The sequence below is a fragment of the Oncorhynchus masou genome, chromosome 19 (assembly GCF_036934945.1).
Source record: "Oncorhynchus masou masou isolate Uvic2021 chromosome 19, UVic_Omas_1.1, whole genome shotgun sequence".
Lineage (NCBI taxonomy): Eukaryota > Metazoa > Chordata > Actinopteri > Salmoniformes > Salmonidae > Oncorhynchus > Oncorhynchus masou.
This window is the reverse complement of record NC_088230.1, coordinates 42,843,902-42,868,816: the sequence shown is the minus strand read 5'-3', so window position 1 is coordinate 42,868,816 and position 24,915 is coordinate 42,843,902. Positions and strand designations below refer to the sequence as shown.

The 24,915-nt window shown below is 45.5% G+C and overlaps 1 protein-coding gene across 1 annotated transcript in view; it reads right to left on the bottom strand.

Annotated features, from left to right (window-relative positions):
* The window catches only part of LOC135506275 (HBS1-like protein), a 92,899-nt gene that overhangs the window by 34,964 nt on the left and 33,020 nt on the right, over positions 1–24,915 (bottom strand). The window contains 6 exon segments of the mRNA XM_064925817.1: positions 1,785–1,902; positions 2,029–2,194; positions 2,818–2,907; positions 2,910–2,942; positions 2,945–3,072; positions 14,955–15,063. Coding sequence (XP_064781889.1) covers positions 1,785–1,902; positions 2,029–2,194; positions 2,818–2,907; positions 2,910–2,942; positions 2,945–3,072; positions 14,955–15,063 — 644 coding nt within the window.

Here is a 24,915-nt window from a genome sequence, read left to right as displayed (position 1 = left end):
TAGCTATGTTTTACTTTATGAAAGCACTAGCTATGTTTTACTTTATGAAAGCACTATCTATGTTTTACTTTATGAAAGCACTATCTATGTTTTACTTTATGAAAGCACTAGCTATGTTTTACTTTATGAAAGCACTATCTATGTTTTACTTTATGAAAGCACTATCTATGTTTTACTTTATGAAAGCACTATCTATGTTTTACTTTATGAAAGCACTATCTATGTTTTACTTTATGAAAGCACTATCTATGTTTTACTTTATGAAAGCACTATCTATGTTTTACTTTATGAAAGCACTATCTATGTTTTACTTTATGAAAGCACTATCTATGTTTTACTTTATGAAAGCACTATCTATGTTTTACTTTATGAAAGCACTATCTATGTTTTACTTTATGAAAGCACTATCTATGTTTTACTTTATGAAAGCACTATCTATGTTTTACTTTATGAAAGCACTATCTATGTTTTACTTTATGAAAGCACTATCTATGTTTTACTTTATGAAAGCACTATCTATGTTTTACTTTATGAAAGCACTATCTATGTTTTACTTTATGAAAGCACTATCTATGTTTTACTTTATGAAAGCACTATCTATGTTTTACTTTATGAAAGCTATGAAATATGTTTTTGGGGAACTGAAATCGGGATCGGAACTTACTGTTGAGAGTTAGAATAGTACAATACGATGTGCAATTTAGAAAATTGTGCATCAGAAGTTTCTCCTTATTATGTCAGTCACTGACAGTCACTCAATTAGTACCAGTAGCACCAGTAGCACAAGTAGCACAAGTAGCACCAGTAGTACCAGTAGTACCAGTAGCACCAGTAGTACCAGTAGCACCAGTAGTACCAGTAGCACCAGTAGCACAAGTAGCACCAGTAGTACCAGTAGCACCAGTAGTACCAGTAGCACCAGTAGCACAAGTAGAACCAGTAGCACCAGTAGTACCAGTAGCACCAGTAGTACCAGTAGCACAAGTAGAACCAGTAGTACCAGTAGTACCAGTAGCAACAGTAGTACCAGTAGCACCAGTAGCACCAGTAGCACCAGTAGCACCAGTAGTACCAGTAGCACCAGTAGTACCAGTAGCAACAGTAGCACAAGTAGCACAAGTAGTACCAGTAGCACCAGTAGTACCAGTAGCACCAGTAGCACAAGTAGTACCAGTAGCACCAGTAGTACCAGTAGCACCAGTAGCACAAGTAGAACCAGTAGTACCAGTAGCACCAGTAGTACCAGTAGCAACAGTAGCACCAGTAGCACCAGTAGCACCAGTAGCACCAGTAGTACCAGTAGCAACAGTAGCACAAGTAGCACAAGTAGCACCAGTAGTACCAGTAGCACCAGTAGTACCAGTAGCACCAGTAGCACAAGTAGTACCAGTAGCACCAGTAGTACCAGTAGCACCAGTAGCACCAGTAGTACCAGTAGCACAAGTAGAACCAGTAGTACCAGTAGCACCAGTAGTACCAGTAGCAACAGTAGCACCAGTAGCACCAGTAGCACAAGTAGCACCAGTAGCAACAGTAGCACAAGTAGCACCAGTAGTACCAGTAGCACCAGTAGTACCAGTAGTACCAGTAGCACCAGTAGTACCAGTAGTACCAGTAGTGATCATGTTAGGGATGAGGTCTGGACGTACCTGGGCCGCGCCAGTGATCATGTTAGGGATGAGGTCTGGACGTACCTGGGCCGCGCCAGTGATCATGTTAGGGATGAGGTCTGGACGTACCTGGGCCGCGCCAGTGATCATGTTAGGGATGAGGTCTGGACGTACCTGGGCCGCGCCAGTGATCATGTTAGGGATGAAGTCTTTGTGTCCAGGAGCGTCCATCAGAGTCACCACCTTAGAGGCCGTCTCAAACTTAGTCATCCCCACGTCCATGGTTACACCCCTGGAAAATACACACACACACACACACACACGCACACACACACACACACACACACACACACACACACGGATTCAGTGGGTGTTTTGCAGAGTAGGTGGGTATGTGTGTGGAAGCGTTTGTCTGTACCTGTTCCTCTCCTCCCCGGTCTCATCCAGGACCCATGCGTAGGCGAACGAGGCCTTGCCAGCCTTTTTGGACTCCTGTTCGTACTTGTGCATGGTGCGTTTATTGACGTTTCCCAACAGGTACAGCAGGTGACCCATCAGAGTGCTCTTCCCAGCATCCACATGACCTGGAGAGGAGGGGGTGAAGAGAAAACAGGAATCGTACTGAACATGTTCCGATCTCTGTGAGACTACGGCCTCTGTAACCACGCCGACAGCGTAGCCTCTGTGACCACGCCGACAGCGTAGCCTCTGTGACCACGCCGACAGCGTAGCCTCTGTGACCACGCCGACAGCGTAGCCTCTGTGACCACGCCGACAGCGTAGCCTCTGTAACCACGCCGACAGCGTAGCCTCTGTAACCACGCCGACAGCGTAGCCTCTGTAACCACGCCGACAGCGTAGCCTCTGTAACCACGCCGACAGCGTAGCCTCTGTAACCACGCCGACAGCGTAGCCTCTGTAACCACGCCGACAGCGTAGCCTCTGTAACCACGCCGACAGCGTAGCCTCTGTAACCACGCTGACAGCGTAGCCTCTGTAACCACGCCGACAGCGTAGCCTCTGTAACCACGCCGACAGCGTAGCCTCTGTAACCACGCCGACAGCGTAGCCTCTGTAACCACGCCGACAGCGTAGCCTCTGTAACCACGCCGACAGTATAATCTCTGTAACAGTATAGTTTATGTGATTCAGTCCATGAGTGTGTGAGAGGAATGTGGCGTTCCAGGAGACACGCTCGTTTATGTACCTATAACCACCAGGTTGAGTAGAGACTTGCCCCCTTGTCTCTTCTCCAGCTCGGCCCTGACGTTCAGCTGTTGCTTGGCCTTCCCGGGGTACGTCCTGGGGTGGGGACGGAAGTGGGCTCCTCTGCCCCCCGAACCCTTTAGAAGGTGTCTCCGGACGCTTGGAGGGGGTTTCGGGGCTGGTTTTCATGGTCATGTCATCAGGGCTACCCCTACGATGGACGGAGGGGCTGGGGACAACCCCGTTCTCCTCTGTACTGGATGGACAGGACCACAAGAAGAGAAGAATCATTTATTTAACTTCTTCTTGTTAAGGAAATCTTCAGTATAACCCTGGTAAGACATGCTACAATCAAGTTAGTTTGTTTTGATAGGACAGTGAAGAGGGGACAGTGAAGAGGGGACAGGGGAGAGGGGACAGGGGAGAGGGGACAGGAGACAGGGGACAGGGAAGAGGGGACAGGGAAGAGGGGACAGGGAAGAGGGGACAGGAGACAGGGGACAGGGAAGAGGGGACAGGGGAGAGGGGACAGGAGACAGGGGACAGGGGACAGGAGACAGGGAAGAGGGGACAGGGAAGAGGGGACAGGGAAGAGGGGACAGGGAAGAGGGGACAGGAGACAGGGGGCAGGGAAGAGGGGACAGGGGAGAGGGGACAGGAGACAGGGGACAGGGGAGAGGGGACAGGAGACAGGGGACAGGGAAGAGGGGACAGGGAAGAGGGGACCGGAAAGAGGGGACAGGGGACAGGGGACAGGGAAGAGGGAACATGGAAGAGGGGACCGGGAAGAGGGGACCGGGAAGGTAATTTTGTGCCAAGTAACACATATTATGGAATCATGTGGTAACCAAAAAAGTATTAAACAAAATCCAAATACAGTTGAAGTTGGAATTTTAATACACCTTAGCCAAATACATTTAAACTCAGTTTTTCCACAATTCTTGACATTTAATCAAGAGTACAAATTCCCTGTCTTAGGTCAGTTAGGATCACCACTTTAAGAATGGGAAATGTCAGAATAATAGTAGAGAGAATAATTTATTTCAGCTTTTATTTCTTTCATCACATTCCCAGTGGGTCAGAAGTTTACATACACTCAATTAGTATTTGGTAGCATTGCCTTTAAATTGTTTAACTTGGGTCAAACGTTTCAGGTAGCCTTCCACAAGATACCCATAGTAAGTTGGGTGAATGTTGGCCCATTCCTCCTGACAGAGCTGGTGTAACTGAGTCAGGTTTGTAGGCCTCCTTGCTCGCACACACTTTTTCAGTTCTGCCCCAAATTTTCTATAGGATTGACGTCAGGGCTTTGTGATGGCCACTTCAATACCTTGACTTTGTTGTCTTTATTAAACCATTTTGCCACAACTTTAGAAGTATGCTTGGGGTCATTGTCCATTTGGAAGACCCATTTGTGACCAAGGTTTAACTTCCTGACTGATGTCTTGAGATGTTGCTTCACTATATCCACATAATTTTCCACCCTCATGATGCCATCCATTTTGTGAAGTGCACCAGTCCCTCCTGCAGCAAAGCATCCCCACAACATGATGCTGCCACCCCGTGCTTCACGGTTGGGATGAGGTTCTTCGGCTTGCAAGCCTCCCCTTTTTCCTCCAAACATAACGATGGTCATTATAGCCAAACAGTTCTATTTTATTTCATCAGACCAGAGGACATTTCTCCAAAAAGTACAATATTTGTCCCCATGTGCAGTTGCAAACCGTAGTCTAGCTTTTTCATGGGGGTTTTGGAGCAGTGGCTTCTTCCTTGCTGAGCGGTCTGTCAGGTTATGTCGATATAGGACTTGTTTTACTGTGGATATAGATACTTTTGTACCTGTTTCCTCCAGCATCTTCACAAGGTCCTTTACTGTTGTTCTGGGATTGATTTGCACTTTTTGCACCAAAGTACGTTCATCTCTAGGAGACAGAACGAGTCTCATTCCTGAGCGGTATGACGGCTGCGTGGTCCCATGGTGTTTATACCTGCGTTTTGTTTGTACAGATGAACGTGGTACCTTCAGGCGTTTTGAAATTGCTCTCAAGGATGAACCAGACTTGTGGAGGTCCACAATTTGTTTTGTCTGGGGTCTTGGCTGATGTCAAGCAAAGAGGCACTGAGTTTGAAAGTAAGCCTTGAAGTAGAGGTCGACCGATTATGATTTTTCAGCGCCGATACCGATTATTGGAGGACCAAAAAAGCCGATACCGATTAATCGGCCATTTTTTAAAATGTATTAATTTGTAATATTGACAATTACAACAATACTGAATGAACACTTATTTGAACTTAATATAATAAATCAATAAAATCAATTTAGCCTCAAGTAAACAATGAAACATGTTCAATTTGGTTTAAATAATGCAGAAACAAAGTGTTGGAGAAGAAAGTAAAAGTGCAATATGTGCCATGTAAGAAAGCTAACGTTTAAGTTCCTTGCTCAGAACATGAGAACATATGAAAGCTGGTGGTTCCTTTAAACATGAGTCTTCAATATTCCCAGGTAAGAAGTTTTAGGTTGTAGTTATTATAGGAATTATAGGACTATTTCCCTCTATACCATTTGTATTTCATTAACCTTTGACTATTGGATGTTCTTATAGGCACTTTAGTATTGCCAGTGTAACAGTATAGCTTCCATCCCTCTCCTCGCTCCTCCCTGGACTCAAACCAGCAACACAACGACAACAGCCACCCTCGAAGCAGCGTTACCCATGCAGAGCAAGGGGAACAACTACAAGAAGGCTCAGAGCAAGTGACGTTTGAAACGCTATTAGAGCGCGCTAACTAGCTAGACATTTCACTTCGGTTACACCAGCCTCATCTCGGGAGTTGATAGGCTTGAAGTCATAAACAGAGCAATGCTTGACGCTTTGTGAAGAGCTGCTGGCAAATCGCACGAAAGTGCTGTTTGAATGAATGCTTACGAGCCTGCTGCTGCCTACCATCGCTCAGTCCGATACTTAGATACTTGTATTCTCAGTCAGATTATATGCAATGCAGGACACGCTACATAATATCTAGTAATATCATCAACCATCATTAAAATAAGAATGTGTTCTTAACTGACTTGCCTAGTTAAATAAAGGTATAAAAAAATATTTTAAAAATTGGCGCCCAAAAATACCGAATTCCGATTGTTATAAAACTTGAAATTGGCCCTAATTAATCGGCAACCTCTAATCCACAGGTACACCTCCAATTGACTCAAATGATGTCAATTAGCCTATCAGAAGCTTCTAAAGCCATAACATTATTTTCTGGAATTTTCCAATCTGTTTAAAGGCACAGTCAACTTAGTGTATGTAAACTTCTGACCCACTGGAATTGTGATGCAGTGAATTATAAGTGAAATAATCTGTCTGTAAACAATTGTTGCAAAAATGACTTGTGTCCTGAACACAGTAGATGTCCTGACTGACTTGGCAACACTATAGTTTGTTAACAAGACATTTGTCGAGTGGTTGAAAAACAAGTTTTATTGACTCCAACCTAAGTGTATGTAAACTTCCGACTTCAACTGGATAATTTACATTTGAGATTCTTCACCATTTGCCTTGATGAAGAAAAGAAAAAAAGTGTTAAACATTCCCCCTTTGCCTTGATGACAGCTTTTCACACCTTTGGCATTCTCTCAACCAGCTTCACCTGGAATTGTTTTCCAACAGTCTTGAAAGAGTTCCCACATATGCTGAGCACTTGTTGGCTGCTTTTCCTTCACTCTCTTGTCCAACTTATCCCAAACCATCCCTATTGGGCTGAGGTCAGGTGATTGTGGAGGCCAGGTCATCTGGTGCAGTACTCAATCACTCTCCTTCTTGGTCAAATAGCCCTTACACAGCCTGGAGGTGTGTTTTGTCCCACTCACCTCAAACCAGATGGAATGTCCCTGTCCCCTAATGTCTCCGTCCCCTAATGTCCCCTAATGTCCCTGTCCCCTAATGTCCCTGTCCCCTAATGTCTCTGTCCCCTAATGTCTCTGTCCCTGACCCCTAATGTCCCTGTCCCCTAATGTCTACGTCCCCTAATGTCTCTGTCCCTGTCCGTTAATGTCTCCTTCCCCTAATGTCTCTGTCCCTTAATGGCTCTGTCCCTGTCCCCTAATGTCCCTGTCCCCTAATGTCCCTGTCCCCTAATGTCCCTGTCCCCTAATGTCTCTGTCCTTGTCCCCTAATGTCTCTGTCCCTGTCCCCTAATGTCTCTGTCCCCTAATATCTCTGTCCCTGACCCCTAATGTCTCCGTCCCCTAATGTCTCCGTCCCCTAATGTCTCCGTCCCCTAATGTCTCCGTCCCTGACCCCTAATGTCCCTGTCCCCTAATGTCTACGTCCCCTAATGTCTCTGTCCCTGTCCCTTAATGTCTCCTTCCCATAATGTCTCTGTCCCTTAATGGCTCTGTCCCTGTCCCCTAATGTCCCTGTCCCCTAATGTCCCTGTCCCCTAATGTCTCTGTCCTTGTCCCCTAATGTCTCTGTCCCCTAATGTCTCTGTCCCTGACCCCTAATGTCTCCGTCCCCTAATGTCTCCGTCCCCTAATGTCTCCGTCCCCTAATGTCTCCGTCCCCTAATGTCCCTGTCCCCTAATGTCTCTGTCCCCTAATGTCTCTGTCCCCTAATGTCTCTGTCCCTGACCCCTAATGTCCCTGTCCCTGACCCCTAATGTCCCTGTCCACTAATGTCTAAGTCCCCTAATGTCTCTGTCCCTGTCCCTTAATGTCTCCTTCCCCTAATGTCTCTGTCCCTTAATGGCTCTGTCCCTGTCCCTTAATGGCTCTGTCCCTGTCCCCTAATGTCCCTGTCCCCTAATGTCCCTGTCCCCTAATGTCTCTGTCCCTGTCCCCTAATGTCTCCGTCCCCTAATGTCTCCGTCCCCTAATGTCTCCGTCCCCTAATGTCTCCGTCCCCTAATGTCTCCGTCCCCTAATGTCTCCGTCCCCTAATGTCCCTGCTCCTGTGGTGGTTTGTGTTTTGTCATTCCTCTCTGGAATGAACCCTTTACGGATGAGGCTACAGCAGTCTGCTACAGGACCTGGATCGATGAATCAGTGATGTCGCCGTTTCTGTCCCTAAGTGTTCCAGTTCAAATCCTATGTTATTAGTCACACGCACCGAATACAACAGGTGTTGACCTGACAGTGAAATGCTTACTTAGAAGCCCTTAACGATGCAGTTTTAAGAAAATATCAACAAAAAAACAAAACAATTGAAACAAGTAAGAGATAAGAAAATATTAAGTCCCCAACTGTCCCGGTTCCCTTCCCCAACTGTTCCTGTTCCCTTCCCCAACTGTTCCTGTTCCCTTCCCCAACTGTTCCTGTTCCCTTCCCCGACTGTTCCCTTCCCCGACTGTTCCCTTCCACAACTGTTCTGTTCCCTTCCCCGACTGTTCCCTTCCACAACTGTTCCTGTTCCTGTCCCCAACTGTTCCGTTCCCTTCCCCGACTGTCCGCAACTGTTCCTGTTCCCTTCCCCAACTGTTCCTGTTCCCTTCCCCAACTGTTCCCTTCCCCAACTGTTCCCGTTACCTTCCCCAACTGTTCCCTTCCCCAACTGTTCCCTTCCCCAACTGTTCCCTTCCCCAACTGTTCCTGTTCCCTTCCCCAACTGTTCCCGTTCCCTTCCCCCGACTGTTCCCTTCGTCGACTGTTCCCTTCCCCGACTGTTCCCTTCCCCGACTGTTCCCTTCCCCGACTGTTCCCTTCCCCGACTGTTCCCTTCCCCGAGTATTCCCGTTCCCTTCCCGACTGTTCCCGTTCCCTTCCCCGAAATGTTCCCGTTCCCTTCCCCAACTGTTCCCGTTCCCTTCCCCAACTGTTCCCTTCCCCAACTGTTCCCTTCCCCGACTGTTCCCTTCCCCGACTGTTCCCGTTCCCTTCCCCGACTGTTCCCGTTCCCTTCCCTGACTGTTCACGTTCCCTTCCCCAACTGTTCCCTTCCCCAACTGTTCCCTTCCCCAACTGTTCCCGTTCCCTTCCCCAACTGTTCCCTGTTCCCTTCCCCAACTGTTCCCGTTCAATTCCCCAACTGTTCCTGTCCCCTTCCCCAACTGTCCCCTTCCCCAACTGTTCCCTTCCCCTTCCCCAACTGTTCCCGTTCCCTTCCCCAACTGTTCCCGTTCCCTTCCCCAACTGTTCCTGTCCCCTTCCCCAACTGTTCCCTTCCCCAACTGTTCCCTTCCCCTTCCCCAACTGTTCCCGTTCCCTTCCCCAACTGTTCCCGTTCCCTTCCCCAACTGTTCCCGTTCCCTTCCCCAACTGTTCCCGTACCCTTCCCAAACTGTTCCCGTACCCTTCCCAAACTGTTCCCGTACCCTTCCCAAACTGTTCCCGTACCCTTCCCCAACTGTTCCCGTTCCCTTCCCCAACTGTTCCCGTTCCCTTCCCCAACTGTTCCCGTTCCCTTCCCCAACTGTTCCCGTTCCCTTCCCCAACTGTTCCCGTTCCCTTCCCCAACTGTTCCCGTTCACTTCCCCAACTGTTCCCGTTCCCTTCCCCAACTGTTCCCGTTCCCTTCCCCAACTGTTCATGTTCCCTTCCCCAACTGTTCATGTTCCCTTCCCCAACTCTTCATGTTCCCTTCCCCAACTCTTCATGTTCCCTTCCCCAACTGTTCATGTTCCCTTCCCCAACTGTTCATGTTCCCAACTGTTCCCTTCCCCAACTGTTCCTGTTCCCTTCCCCAACTGTTCCTGTTCCCTTCCCCAACTGTTCCTGTTCCCTTCCCCGACTGTTCCCGTTCCCTTCCCCGACTGTTCCCGTTCCCTTCCCCGACTGTTCCCGTTCCCTTCCCCGACTGTTCCCGTTCCCTTCCCCAACCGTTCCCTTCCCCAACTGTTCCCGTTCCCTTCACCAACTGTTCCCGGTCCCTTCCCCAACTGTTCCCTTCCAACTGTTCCTGTTCCCTTCCCCAACTGTTCATGTTCCCTTCCCCAACTGTTCCTGTTCCCTTCCCCAACTGTTCCTGTTCCCTTCCCCAACTGTTCCTGTTCCCTTCCCCAACTGTTCCCTTCCCCAACTGTTCCCTTCCCCAACTGTTCCCTTCCCCAACTGTTCCTGTTCCCTTCCCCAACTGTTCCCGTTTCCTTCCCCAACTGTTCCCTTCCAACTGTTCCTGTTCCCTTCCAACTGTTCCTGTTCCCTTCCAACTGTTCCTGTTCCCTTCCAACTGTTCCTGTTCCCTTCCCCAACTCTTCCCTTCCCCAACTGTTCCCTTCCCCAACTGTTCCCTTCCCCAACTGTTCCTGTTCCCTTCCCCAACTGTTCCCGTTCCCTTCCCCAACTGTTCCCGTTCCCTTCCCCAACTGTTCCCATTCCCTTCCCCAACTGTTCCCGTTCCCTTCCCCAACTGTTCCCTTCCCCAACTGTTCCCGTTCCCTTCCCCAACTGTTCCCGTTCCCTTCCCCAACTGTTCCCGTTCCCTTCCCCAACTGTTCCTGTCCCCTTCCCCAACTGTTCCCTTCCCCAACTGTTCCCTTCCCCTTCCCCAACTGTTCCCGTTCCCTTCCCCAACTGTTCCCGTTCCCTTCCCCAACTGTTCCTGTCCCCTTCCCCAACTGTTCCCTTCCCCAACTGTTCCCTTCCCCTTCCCCAACTGTTCCCGTTCCCTTCCCCAACTGTTCCCGTACCCTTCCCAAACTGTTCCCGTACCCTTCCCAAACTGTTCCCGTTCCCTTCCCCAACTGTTCCCGTTCCCTTCCCCAACTGTTCCCGTTCCCTTCCCCAACTGTTCCCGTTCCCTTCCCCAACTGTTCCCGTTCCCTTCCCCAACTGTTCCCGTTCCCTTCCCCAACTGTTCCCGTTCCCTTCCCCAACTGTTCCCGTTCCCTTCCCCAACTGTTCATGTTCCCTTCCCCAACTGTTCATGTTCCCTTCCCCAACTGTTCATGTTCCCTTCCAACTGTTCATGTTCCCTTCCCCAACTGTTCCCGTTCCCTTCACCAACTGTTCCCTTCCCCAACTGTTCCTGTTCCCTTCCCCGACTGTTCCCGTTCCCTTCCCCAACTGTTCCTGTTCCCTTCCCCGACTGTTCCCGTTCCCTTCCCCGACTGTTCCTGTTCCCTTCCCCAACTGTTCCTGTTCCCTTCCCGACTGTTCCCGTTCCCTTCCCCGACTGTTCCCGTTCCCTTCCCCGACTGTTCCCGTTCCCTTCCCCGACTGTTCCCGTTCCCTTCCCCAACCGTTCCCTTCCCCAACTGTTCCCGTTCCCTTCACCAACTGTTCCCGGTCCCTTCCCCAACTGTTCCCTTCCAACTGTTTCTGTTCCCTTCCCCAACTGTTCCTGTTCCCTTCCCCAACTGTTCCTGTTCCCTTCCCCAACTGTTCCTGTTCCCTTCCCCAACTGTTCCCTTCCCCAACTGTTCCCTTCCCCAACTGTTCCTGTTCCCTTCCCCAACTGTTCCCGTTTCCTTCCCCAACTGTTCCCTTCCAACTGTTCCTGTTCCCTTCCAACTGTTCCTGTTCCCTTCCAACTGTTCCTGTTCCCTTCCAACTGTTCCTGTTCCCTTCCCCAACTCTTCCCTTCCCCAACTGTTCCCTTCCCCAACTGTTCCCTTCCCCAACTGTTCCTGTTCCCCAACTGTTCCCGTTCCCTACCCCAACTGTTCCCGTTCCCTTCCCCAATTGTTCCCGTTCCCTTCCCCAACTGTTCCCTTCACCAACTGTTCCTGTTCCCTTCCCCAACTGTTCCTGTTCCCTTCCCCAACTGTTCCCTTCCCCAACTGTTCCCGTTCCCTTCCCCAACTGTTCCCGTTCCCTTCCCCAACTGTTCCCTTCACCAACTGTTCCTGTTCCCTTCCCCAACTGTTCCTGTACCCCTCCCAAACTGTTCCTGTACCCCTCCCAAACTGTTCCTGTACCCCTCCCAAACTGTTCCTGTTCCCTTCCCCAACTGTTCCCGTTCCCTTCCCCAACTGTTCCGTTCCCTTCCCCAACTGTTCCCTTCCCCAACTGTTCCCGTTCCCTTCCCCAACTGTTCCCGTTCCTTCCCCAACTGTTCCCTTCCCCAACTGTTCCCGTTCCCTTCCCCAACTGTTCCCGTTCCCTTCCCCAACTGTTCCCGTTCCCTTCCCCAACTGTTCCCGTTCCCTTCCCCAACTGTTCCCGTTCCCTTCCCCAACTGTTCCCGTTCCCTTCCCCAACTGTTCCCGTTCCCTTCCCCAACTGTTCCCTTCACCAACTGATCCTGTTCCCTTCCCCAACTGTTCCTGTTCCCTTCCCCAACTGTTCCCTTCCCCAACTGTTCCCGTTCCCTTCCCCAACTGTTCCCGTTCACTTCCCCAACTGTTCCCTTCCCCAACTGTTCCTGTACCCTTCCCAAACTGTTCCTGTTCCCTTCCCCAACTGTTCCCGTTCCCTTCCCCAACTGTTCCCGTTCCCTTCCCCAACTGTTCCCGTTCCCTTCCCCAACTGTTCCCTTCCCCAACTGTTCCTGTACCCCTCCCAAACTGTTCCTGTACCCCTCCCAAACTGTTCCTGTACCCTTCCCAAACTGTTCCCGTTCCCTTCCCCAACTGTTCCTGTTCCCTTCCCCAACTGTTCCCGTTCCCTTCCCCAACTGTTCCCGTTCACTTCCCCAACTGTTCCCTTCCCCAACTGTTCCTGTACCCTTCCCAAACTGTTCCTGTTCCCTTCCCCAACTGTTCCCGTTCCCTTCCCCAACTGTTCCCGTTCCCTTCCCCAACTGTTCCCGTTCCCTTCCCCAACTGTTCCCTTCCCCAACTGTTCCTGTACCCTTCCCAAACTGTTCCTGTTCCCTTCCCCAACTGTTCCCGTTCCCTTCCCCAACTGTTCCCGTTCCCTTCCCCAACTGTTCCTCTTCCCTTCCCAAACTGTTCCCGTTCCCTTCACCAACTGTTCCCGTTCCTTCCCCAACTGTTCCTGTTCCCTTCCCCAACTGTTCCTGTTCCCTTCACCAACTGTTCCTGTCCCCTTCACCAACTGTTCCCTTCACCAACTGTTCCTGTTCCCTTCCCCAACTGTTCCTGTACCCCTCCCAAACTGTTCCTGTACCCCTCCCAAACTGTTCCTGTACCCCTCCCAAACTGTTCCTGTACCCCTCCCAAACTGTTCCTGTACCCCTCCCAAACTGTTCCCGTTCCCTTCCCCAACTGTTCCCGTTCCCTTCCCCAACTGTTCCGTTCCCTTCCCCAACTGTTCCCGTTCCCTTCCCCAACTGTTCCCGTTCCCTTCCCCAACTGTTCCCGTTCCTTCCCCAACTGTTCCCGTTCCCTTCCCCAACTGTTCCCGTTCCCTTCCCCAACTGTTCCCGTTCCTTCCCCAACTGTTCCCGTTCCCTTCCCCAACTGTTCCCGTTCCCTTCCCCAACTGTTCCCTTCACCAACTGATCCTGTTCCCTTCCCCAACTGTTCCTGTTCCCTTCCCCAACTGTTCCCTTCCCCAACTGTTCCCGTTCCCTTCCCCAGCTGTTCCTGTTCCCTTCCCCAACTGTTCCCTTCACCAACTGTTCCTGTTCCCTTCCCCAACTGTTCCTGTACCCCTCCCAAACTGTTCCTGTACCCCTCCCAAACTGTTCCTGTACCCCTCCCAAACTGTTCCTGTACCCTTCCCAAACTGTTCCCGTTCCCTTCCCCAACTGTTCCTGTTCCCTTCCCCAACTGTTCCCGTTCCCTTCCCCAACTGTTCCCGTTCACTTCCCCAACTGTTCCCTTCCCCAACTGTTCCTGTACCCTTCCCAAACTGTTCCTGTACCCCTCCCAAACTGTTCCTGTACCCCTCCCAAACTGTTCCTGTACCCCTCCCAAACTGTTCCTGTACCCCTCCCAAACTGTTCCTGTACCCCTCCCAAACTGTTCCTGTACCCTTCCCAAACTGTTCCTGTACCCCTCCCAAACTGTTCCTGTACCCCTCCCAAACTGTTCCTGTACCCCTCCCAAACTGTTCCTGTACCCTTCCCAAACTGTTCCCGTTCCCTTCCCCAACTGTTCCTGTTCCCTTCCCCAACTGTTCCCGTTCCCTTCCCCAACTGTTCCCGTTCACTTCCCCAACTGTTCCCTTCCCCAACTGTTCCTGTACCCTTCCCAAACTGTTCCTGTTCCTTCCCCAACTGTTCCCTATAAATGTTCCCTTCCCCAACTGTTCCCGTTCCCTTCCCCAACTGTTCCCGTTCCCTTCCCCAACTGTTCCCTTCCCCAACTGTTCCTGTACCCCTCCCAAACTGTTCCTGTACCCCTCCCAAACTGTTCCTGTACCCTTCCCAAACTGTTCCCTTCCCTTCCCCAACTGTTCCTGTTCCCTTCCCCAACTGTTCCCGTTCCCTTCCCCAACTGTTCCCGTTCACTTCCCCAACTGTTCCCTTCCCCAACTGTTCCTGTACCCTTCCCAAACTGTTCCCGTTCCCTTCCCCAACTGTTCCCGTTCCCTTCCCCAACTGTTCCCGTTCCCTTCCCCAACTGTTCCCGTTCCTTCCCCAACTGTTCCCTTCCCCAACTGTTCCTGTACCCTTCCCAAACTGTTCCTGTTCCCTTCCCCAACTGTTCCCGTTCCCTTCCCCAACTGTTCCCGTTCCCTTCCCCAACTGTTCCCGTTCCCTTCCCCAACTGTTCCCGTTCCCTTCCCCAACTGTTCCTCTTCCCTTCCCAAACTGTTCCCGTTCCCTTCACCAACTGTTCCCGTTCCCTTCCCCAACTGTTCCTGTTCCCTTCCCCAACTGTTCCTGTTCCCTTCACCAACTGTTCCTGTCCCCTTCACCAACTGTTCCCTTCCCCAACTGTTCCTGTTCCCTTCACCAACTGTTCCTGTTCCCTTCCCCAACTGTTCCTGTCCCCTTCCCCAACTGTTCCCTTCCCCAACTGTTCCTGTCCCCTTCACCAACTGTTCCCTTCCCCAACTGTTCCTGTTCCCTTCACCAACTGTTCCTGTTCCCTTCCCCAACTGTTCCTGTCCCCTTCCCCAACTGTTCCCTTCCCCAACTGTTCCTGTCCCCTTCCCCAACTGTTCCCTTCCAACTGTTTCTGTTCCCTTCACCAACTGTTCCTGTTCCTTCCCCAACTGTTCCTGTTCCCTTCCCCAACTGTTCACATCACCAACTACTATAGTCGTTATCTCTCCAGTCTGCCCCAGAGAAAAGCTGATGAACATAGTGTGTGTGTGTGTGTGTGTGTGTGTGTGTGTGCTGTACCTCGGCACGTCAAAGCCCATGGTCTGTTTCTTCCCTGAGACGGTCATGCGGGCCACTTTAGGCAGAACTTCTGAGTCCAGTTGACACTGCCCCGCCTCACGGTCCTTAGCTGGGGGAGAGAGAGACACATACTCAGTAATACACATAAACACACTTCATGCAACAATTGTTATGCATTACTTCCCAAATTAATTTGAGTGAACTAGTAAAGCACTACATGTGCAGAACCATCAGCAAATAGACAAGGTGTGTGTCTGAAGGACTTGAATACCACACAGATACAGCGAGCTTCATCAACAGATACAACTAGCTTCATCAACTGATACAGCGAGCTTCATCAACAGATACAACTAGCTTCATCAACTGATACAACTAGCATCATCAACAGATACAGCTAGCTTCATCAACAGATACAACTAGCTTCATCAACTGATACAACTAGCATCATCAACAGATACAGCTGGCTTCATCAACAGATACAGTGAGCTTCATTAACTGATACAGCGAGCTTCATCAACAGATACAGAGAGCTTCATCAACAGATACAGAGAGCTTCATCAACAGATACAACTAGCATCATGAACAGATACAGCTAGCTTCATCAACTGATACAGCGAGCTTCATCAACAGATACAACTAGCATCATCAACAGATACAGCTAGCTTCATCAACAGATACAGCTAGCTTCATCAACAGATACAACTAGCTTCATCAACAGATACAGCAAGCTTCATCAACAGATACAGCGAGCTTCATCAACAGATACAGCGAGCTTCATCAACAGATACAGCGAGTTTCATCAACTGATACAGCTAGCTTCATCAACTGATACAGCTAGCTTCATCAACTGATACAGCTAGCTTCATCAACAGATACAACTATCATCATCAACAGATACAGCTCGCTTCATCAACAGATACAACTAGCATCATGAACAGATACAGGTAGCTTCAACAACAGATACAGGTAGCTTCAACAGATACAGGTAGCTTCATCAACTGATACAGCTGGCTTCATCAACAGATACAGCTAGCTTCATCAACAGATACAGCTAGCTTCATCAACAGATACAGGCAGCTTCATCAGCTGGTGAGTCTGCTACAGGACCTGGGTATAGCTAGATGAGTCTGCTACAGGGCCTGGGTCTAGCTAGATGAGTCAGCTACAGGGCCTGGGTCTAGCTAGATGAGTCAGGGATGTGCTGGTATGACTGGTGTTTGATGGGGAACAGGTAGCCGGGTGGGTAAAGGGTTAATTTCAAAACTGGCAGTTACTATGGAAATAGAGCAGTGATACATTTCCCAGAATGATTCTTGGGGTGCCAACTAAACAAACGCAATACCCTGTCATGAACACAAATGTACACACACACACAAAACACGGTCTCACACACACAAACAACAATGTCTCTCCCTCACACACACACACAAACACACACACACACACACACAGTCTCTCTCACACACACAGGGAGAGATTTTTCAGAGAGAGGAGAGATGGTATGATCCAGACTGCCGTTACACCTCGTCCACAGACTGCCGTCACACCTCGTCCACAGACTGCCGTCACACCTCGTCCACAGACTGCCGTCACACCTCGTCCACAAACTGCCGTCACACCTCGTCCACAGACTGCTGTCAGGGTCAGGGCCAATTGAAGTTTGTCCTGACTACTAGAGACAGTATCACTATAAATGTCCTGACTACTAGAGACAGTATCACTATAAATGTCCTGACTACTAGAGACAGTATCACTATAAATGTCCTGACTACTAGAGACAGTATCAGTATAAATGTCCTGACTACTAGAGACAGTATCACTATAAATGTCCTGACTACTAGAGACAGTATCAGTATAAATGTCCTGACTACTAGAGACAGTATCACTATAAATGTCCTGACTACTAGAGACAGTATCACTATAAATGTCCTGACTACTAGAGACAGTATCACTATAAATGTCCTGACTACTAGAGACAGTATCACTATAAATGTCCTGACTACTAGAGACAGTATCACTATAAATGTCCTGACTACTAGAGACAGTATCACTATAAATGTCCTGACTACTACTAGAGACAGTATCACTATAAATGTCCTGACTACTACTAGAGACAGTATCAGTATAAATGTCCTGACTACTACTAGAGACAGTATCACTATAAATGTCCTGACTACTAGAGACACTATAAATGTCCTGATCATCACTATAAATGTCCTGACTACTAGAGACAGTATCACTATAAATGTCCTGACTACTAGAGACAGTATCACTATAAATGTCCTGACTACTAGAGACAGTATCACTATAAATGTCCTGACTACTAGAGACAGTATCACTATAAATGTCCTGACTACTAGAGACAGTATCACTATAAATGTCCTGACTACTACTAGAGACAGTATCACTATAAATGTCCTGACTACTAGAGACAGTATCACTATAAATGTCCTGACTACTAGAGACAGTATCACTATAAATGTCCTGACTACTACTAGAGACAGTATCACTATAAATGTCCTGACTACTAGAGACAGTATCACTATAAATGTCCTGACTACTAGAGACAGTATCACTATAAATGTCCTGACTACTAGAGACAGTATCACTATAAATGTCCTGACTACTAGAGACAGTATCACTATAAATGTCCTGACTACTAGAGACAGTATCACTATAAATGTCCTGACTACTACTAGAGACAGTATCACTATAAATGTCCTGACTACTAGAGACAGTATCACTATAAATGTCCTGACTACTAGAGACAGTATCACTATAAATGTCCTGACTACTACTAGACTACTAGATAAATGTCCTGACTACTAGAGACAGTATCACTATAAATGTCCTGACTACTAGAGACAGTATCACTATAAATGTCCTGACTATCACTATAAATGTCCTGACTACTAGAGACAGTATCACTATAAATGTCCTGACTACTAGAGACAGTATCACTATAAATGTCCTGACTACTAGAGACAGTATCACTATAAATGTCCTGACTACTAGAGACAGTATCACTATAAATGTCCTGACTACTAGAGACAGTATCACTATAAATGTCCTGACTACTAGAGACAGTATCACTATAAATGTCCTGACTACTAGAGACAGTATCACTATAAATGTCCTGACTACTAGAGACAGTATCACTATAAATGTCCTGACTACTAGAGACAGTATCACTATAAATGTCCTGAGACAGTATCACTATAAATGTCCTGACTACTAGAGACAGTATCACTATAAATGTCCTGACTACTAGAGACAGTATCACTATAAATGTCCTGACTACAGTATCACTATAAATGTCCTGACTACTAGAGACAGTATCACTATAAATGTCCTGACTACTAGAGACAGTATCACTATAAATGTCCTGACTACTAGAGACAGTATCACTATAAATGTCCTGACTACTAGAGACAGTATCACTATAAATGTCCTGACTACTAGAGACAGTATCACTATAAATGTCCTGACTACTAGACAGTATCACTATAAATGTCCTGACTACTAGAGACAGTATCACTATAAATGTCCTGACTACTAGAGACAGTATCACTATAAATGTCCTGACTACTAGAGACAGTATCACTATAAATGTCCTGACTACTAGAGACAGTATCACTATAAATGTCCTGACTACTAGAGACAGTATCACTATAAATGTCCTGACTACTAGAGACAGTATCACTATAAATGTCCTGACTACTAGAGACAGTATCACTATAAATGTCCTGACTACTAGAGACAGTATCACTATAAATGTCCTGACTACTACTAGAGACAGTATCACTATAAATGTCCTGACTACTAGAGACAGTATCACTATAAATGTCCTGACTACTAGAGACAGTATCACTATAAATGTCCTGACTGAGACAGTATCACTATAAATGTCCTGACTACTACTAGAGACAGTATCACTATAAATGTCCTGACTACTAGAGACAGTATCACTATAAATGTCCTGACTACTAGAGACAGTATCACTATAAATGTCCTACTACTAGAGACAGTATCACTATAAATGTCCTGACTACTAGAGACAGTATCACTATAAATGTCCTGACTACTAGAGACAGTATCACTATAAATGTCCTGACTACTAGAGACAGTATCACTATAAATGTCCTGACTACTAGAGACAGTATCACTATAAATGTCCTGACTACTAGAGACAGTATCACTATAAATGTCCTGACTACTAGAGACAGTATCACTATAAATGTCCTGACTACTAGAGACAGTATCACTATAAATGTCCTGACTAGAGACAGTATCACTATAAATGTCCTGACTACTAGAGACAGTATCACTATAAATGTCCTGACTACTACTAGAGACAGTATCACTATAAATGTCCTGACTACTAGAGACAGTATCACTATAAATGTCCTGACTACTAGAGACAGTATCACTATAAATGTCCTGACTACTAGAGACAGTATCACTATAAATGTCCTGACTACTAGAGACAGTATCACTATAAATGTCCTGACTACTAGAGACAGTATCACTATAAATGTCCTGACTACTAGAGACAGTATCACTATAAATGTCCTGACTACTAGAGACAGTATCACTATAAATGTCCTGACTACTAGAGACAGTATCACTATAAATGTCCTGACTACTAGAGACAGTATCACTATAAATGTCCTGACTACTAGAGACAGTATCACTATAAATGTCCTGACTACTAGAGACAGTATCACTATAAATGTCCTGACTACTAGAGACAGTATCACTATAAATGTCCTACTAAATATCACTATAAATGTCCTGACTACTAGAGACAGTATCACTATAAATGTCCTGACTACTAGAGACAGTATCACTATAAATGTCCTGACTACTAGAGACAGTATCACTATAAATGTCCTGACTACTAGAGACAGTATCACTATAAATGTCCTGACTACTAGAGACAGTATCACTATAAATGTCCTGACTACTAGAGACAGTATCACTATAAATGTCCTGACTACTAGAGACAGTATCACTATAAATGTCCTGACTACTAGAGACAGTATCACTATAAATGTCCTGACTACTAGAGACAGTATCACTATAAATGTCCTGACTACTAGAGACAGTATCACTATAAATGTCCTGACTACTAGAGACAGTATCACTATAAATGTCCTGACTACTAGAGACAGTATCACTATAAATGTCCTGACTACTAGAGACAGTATCACTATAAATGTCCTGACTACTAGAGACAGTATCACTATAAATGTCCTGACTACTAGAGACAGTATCACTATAAATGTCCTGACTACTAGAGACAGTATCACTATAAATGTCCTGACTACTAGAGACAGTATCACTATAAATGTCCTGACTACTAGAGACAGTATCACTATAAATGTCCTGACTACTAGAGACAGTATCACTATAAATGTCCTGACTACTAGAGACAGTATCACTATAAATGTCCTGACTACTAGAGACAGTATCACTATAAATGTCCTGACTACTAGAGACAGTATCACTATAAATGTCCTGACTACTAGAGACAGTATCACTATAAATGTCCTGACTACTAGAGACAGTATCACTATAAATGTCCTGACTACTATCACTATAAATGACTACTAGAGACAGTATCACTATAAATGTCCTGACTACTAGAGACAGTATCACTATAAATGTCCTGACTACTAGAGACAGTATCACTATAAATGTCCTGACTACTAGAGACAGTATCACTATAAATGTCCTGACTACTAGAGACAGTATCACTATAAATGTCCTGACAGAGACAGTATCACTATAAATGTCCTGACTACTACTATCACTAGACAGTATCACTATAAATGTCCTGACTACTAGAGACAGTATCACTATAAATGTCCTGACTACTAGAGACAGTATCACTATAAATGTCCTGACTACTAGAGACAGTATCACTATAAATGTCCTGACTACTAGAGACAGTATCACTATAAATGTCCTGACTACTAGAGACAGTATCACTATAAATGTCCTGACTACTACTAGAGACAGTATCACTATAAATGTCCTGACTACTAGAGACAGTATCACTATAAATGTCCTGACTACTAGAGACAGTATCAGTCCTGACTCTAGACAGTATCACTATAAATGTCCTGACTACACTATAAATGTCCTGAGACAGTATCACTATAAATGTCCTGACTACTAGAGACAGTATCACTATAAATGTCCTGACTACTACTAGAGACAGTATCACTATAAATGTCCTGACTACTAGAGACAGTATCACTATAAATGTCCTGACTACTAGAGACAGTATCACTATAAATGTCCTGACTACTAGAGACAGTATCACTATAAATGTCCTGACTACTAGAGACAGTATCACTATAAATGTCCTGACTACTAGAGACAGTATCACTATAAATGTCCTGACTACTAGAGACAGTATCACTATCAATAAATGTCCTGACTACTAGAGACAGTATCACTATAAATGTCCTGACTACTAGAGACAGTATCACTATAAATGTCCTGACTACTAGAGACAGTATCACTATAAATGTCCTGACTACTAGAGACAGTATCACTATAAATGTCCTGACTACTAGAGACAGTATCACTATAAATGTCCTGACTACTACTAGAGACAGTATCACTATAAATGTCCTGACTACTAGAGACAGTATCACTATAAATGTCCTGACTACTAGAGACAGTATCACTATAAATGTCCTGACTACTAGAGACAGTATCACTATAAATGTCCTGACTACTAGAGACAGTATCACTATAAATGTCCTGACTACTAGAGACAGTATCACTATAAATGTCCTGACTACTAGAGACAGTATCACTATAAATGTCCTGACTACTAGAGACAGTATCACTATAAATGTCCTGACTACTAAGACAGTATCACTATAAATGTCCTGACTACTAGAGACAGTATCACTATAAATGTCCTGACTACTAGAGACAGTATCACTATAAATGTCCTGACTACTAGAGACAGTATCACTATAAATGTCCTGACTACTAGAGACAGTATCACTATAAATGTCCTGACTACTAGAGACAGTATCACTATAAATGAGAGAGACAGTATCACTATAAATGTCCTGACTACTAGAGACAGTATCACTATAAATGTCCTGACTACTAGAGACAGTATCACTATAAATGTCCTGACTACTACTAGAGACAGTATCACTATAAATGTCCTGACTACTAGAGACAGTATCACTATAAATGTCCTGACTACTAGAGACAGTATCACTATAAATGTCCTGACTACTAGAGACAGTATCACTATAAATGTCCTGACTACTAGAGACAGTATCACTATAAATGTCCTGACTACTAGAGACAGTATCACTATAAATGTCCTGACTACTAGAGACAGTATCACTATAAATGTCCTGACTACTAGAGACAGTATCACTATAAATGTCCTGACTACTAGAGACAGTATCACTATAAATGTCCTGACTACTAGAGACAGTATCACTATAAATGTCCTGACTACTAGAGACAGTATCACTATAAATGTCCTGACTACTAGAGACAGTATCACTATAAATGTCCTGACTACTAGAGACAGTATCACTATAAATGTCCTGACTACTAGAGACAGTATCACTATAAATGTCCTGACTACTAGAGACAGTATCAGTATAAATGTCCTGACTACTAGAGACAGTATCACTATAAATGTCCTGACTACTAGAGACAGTATCACTATAAATGTCCTGACTACTAGAGACAGTATCACTATAAATGTCCTGACTACTAGAGACAGTATCACTATAAATGTCCTGACTACTAGAGACAGTATCACTATAAATGTCCTGACTACTAGAGACAGTATCACTATAAATGTCCTGACTACTAGAGACAGTATCACTATAAATGTCCTGACTACTAGAGACAGTATCACTATAAATGTCCTGACTACTAGAGACAGTATCACTATAAATGTCCTGACTACTAGAGACAGTATCACTATAAATGTCCTGACTAGAGACAGTATCACTATAAATGTCCTGACTACTAGAGACAGTATCACTATAAATGTCCTGACTACTAGAGACAGTATCACTATAAATGTCCTGACTACTAGAGACAGTATCACTATAAATGTCCTGACTACTAGAGACAGTATCACTATAAATGTCCTGACTACTAGAGACAGTATCACTATAAATGTCCTGACTACTAGAGACAGTATCACTATAAATGTCCTGACTACTATCAGTATAAATGAGACAGTATCACTATAAATGTCCTGACTACTACTAGAGACAGTATCACTATAAATGTCCTGACTACTAGAGACAGTATCACTATAAATGTCCTGACTACTAGAGACAGTATCACTATAAATGTCCTGACTACTAGAGACAGTATCACTATAAATGTCCTGACTACTACTAGAGACAGTATCACTATAAATGTCCTGACTACTAGAGACAGTATCACTATAAATGTCCTGACTACTAGAGACAGTATCACTATAAATGTCCTGACTACTACAGTATCACTATAAATGTCCTGACTACTAGAGACAGTATCACTATAAATGTCCTGACTACTAGAGACAGTATCACTATAAATGTCCTGACTACTAGAGACAGTATCACTATAAATGTCCTGACTGTCCTGACTACTAGAGACAGTATCACTATAAATGTCCTGACTACTAGAGACAGTATCAGTATAAATGTCCTGACTACTAGAGACAGTATCACTATAAATGTCCTGACTACTAGAGACAGTATCACTATAAATGTCCTGACTACTACTAGAGACAGTATCACTATAAATGTCCTGACTACTAGAGACAGTATCACTATAAATGTCCTGACTACTAGAGACAGTATCACTATAAATGTCCTGACTACTAGAGACAGTATCACTATAAATGTCCTGACTACTAGAGACAGTATCACTATAAATGTCCTGACTACTAGAGACAGTATCACTATAAATGTCCTGACTACTAGAGACAGTATCACTATAAATGTCCTGACTACTAGAGACAGTATCACTATAAATGTCCTGACTACTAGAGAGTATCAGTCCTGATCAGAGACAGTATCATAAATGTCCTGACTACTAGAGACAGTATCACTATAAATGTCCTGACTACTAGAGACAGTATCACTATAAATGTCCTGACTACTACAGTATCACTATAAATGTCCTGACTACTAGTATCACTATAAATGTCCTGACTATAAACAGTATCACTATAAATGTCCTGACTACTAGAGACAGTATCACTATAAATGTCCTGACTACTAGAGACAGTATATAAATGTCACTATAAATGTCCTGACTACTACTAGAGACAGTATCACTATAAATGTCCTGACTACTACTAGAGGCAGTATCACTATAAATGTCCTGACTACTACTAGAGGCAGTATCACTATAAATGTCCTGACTACTACTAGAGGCAGTATCAGTATAAATGTCCTGACTACTAGAGACAGTATCAGTATAAATGTCCTGACTACTAGAGACAGTATCACTATAAATGTCCTGACTACTAGAGACAGTATCACTATAAATGTCCTGACTACTACTAGAGACAGTATCACTATAAATGTCCTGACTACTACTAGAGACAGTATCACTATAAATGTCCTGACTACTAGAGACAGTATCACTATAAATGTCCTGACTACTAGAGACAGTATCAGTATAAATGTCCTGACTACTAGAGACAGTATCACTATAAATGTCCTGACTACTAGAGACAGTATCAGTATAAATGTCCTGACTACTAGAGACAGTATCACTATAAATGTCCTGACTACTAGAGACAGTATCACTATAAATGTCCTGACTACTAGAGACAGTATCACTATAAATGTCCTGACTACTAGAGACAGTATCACTATAAATGTCCTGACTACTAGAGACAGTATCACTATAAATGTCCTGACTACTAGAGACAGTATCACTATAAATGTCCTGA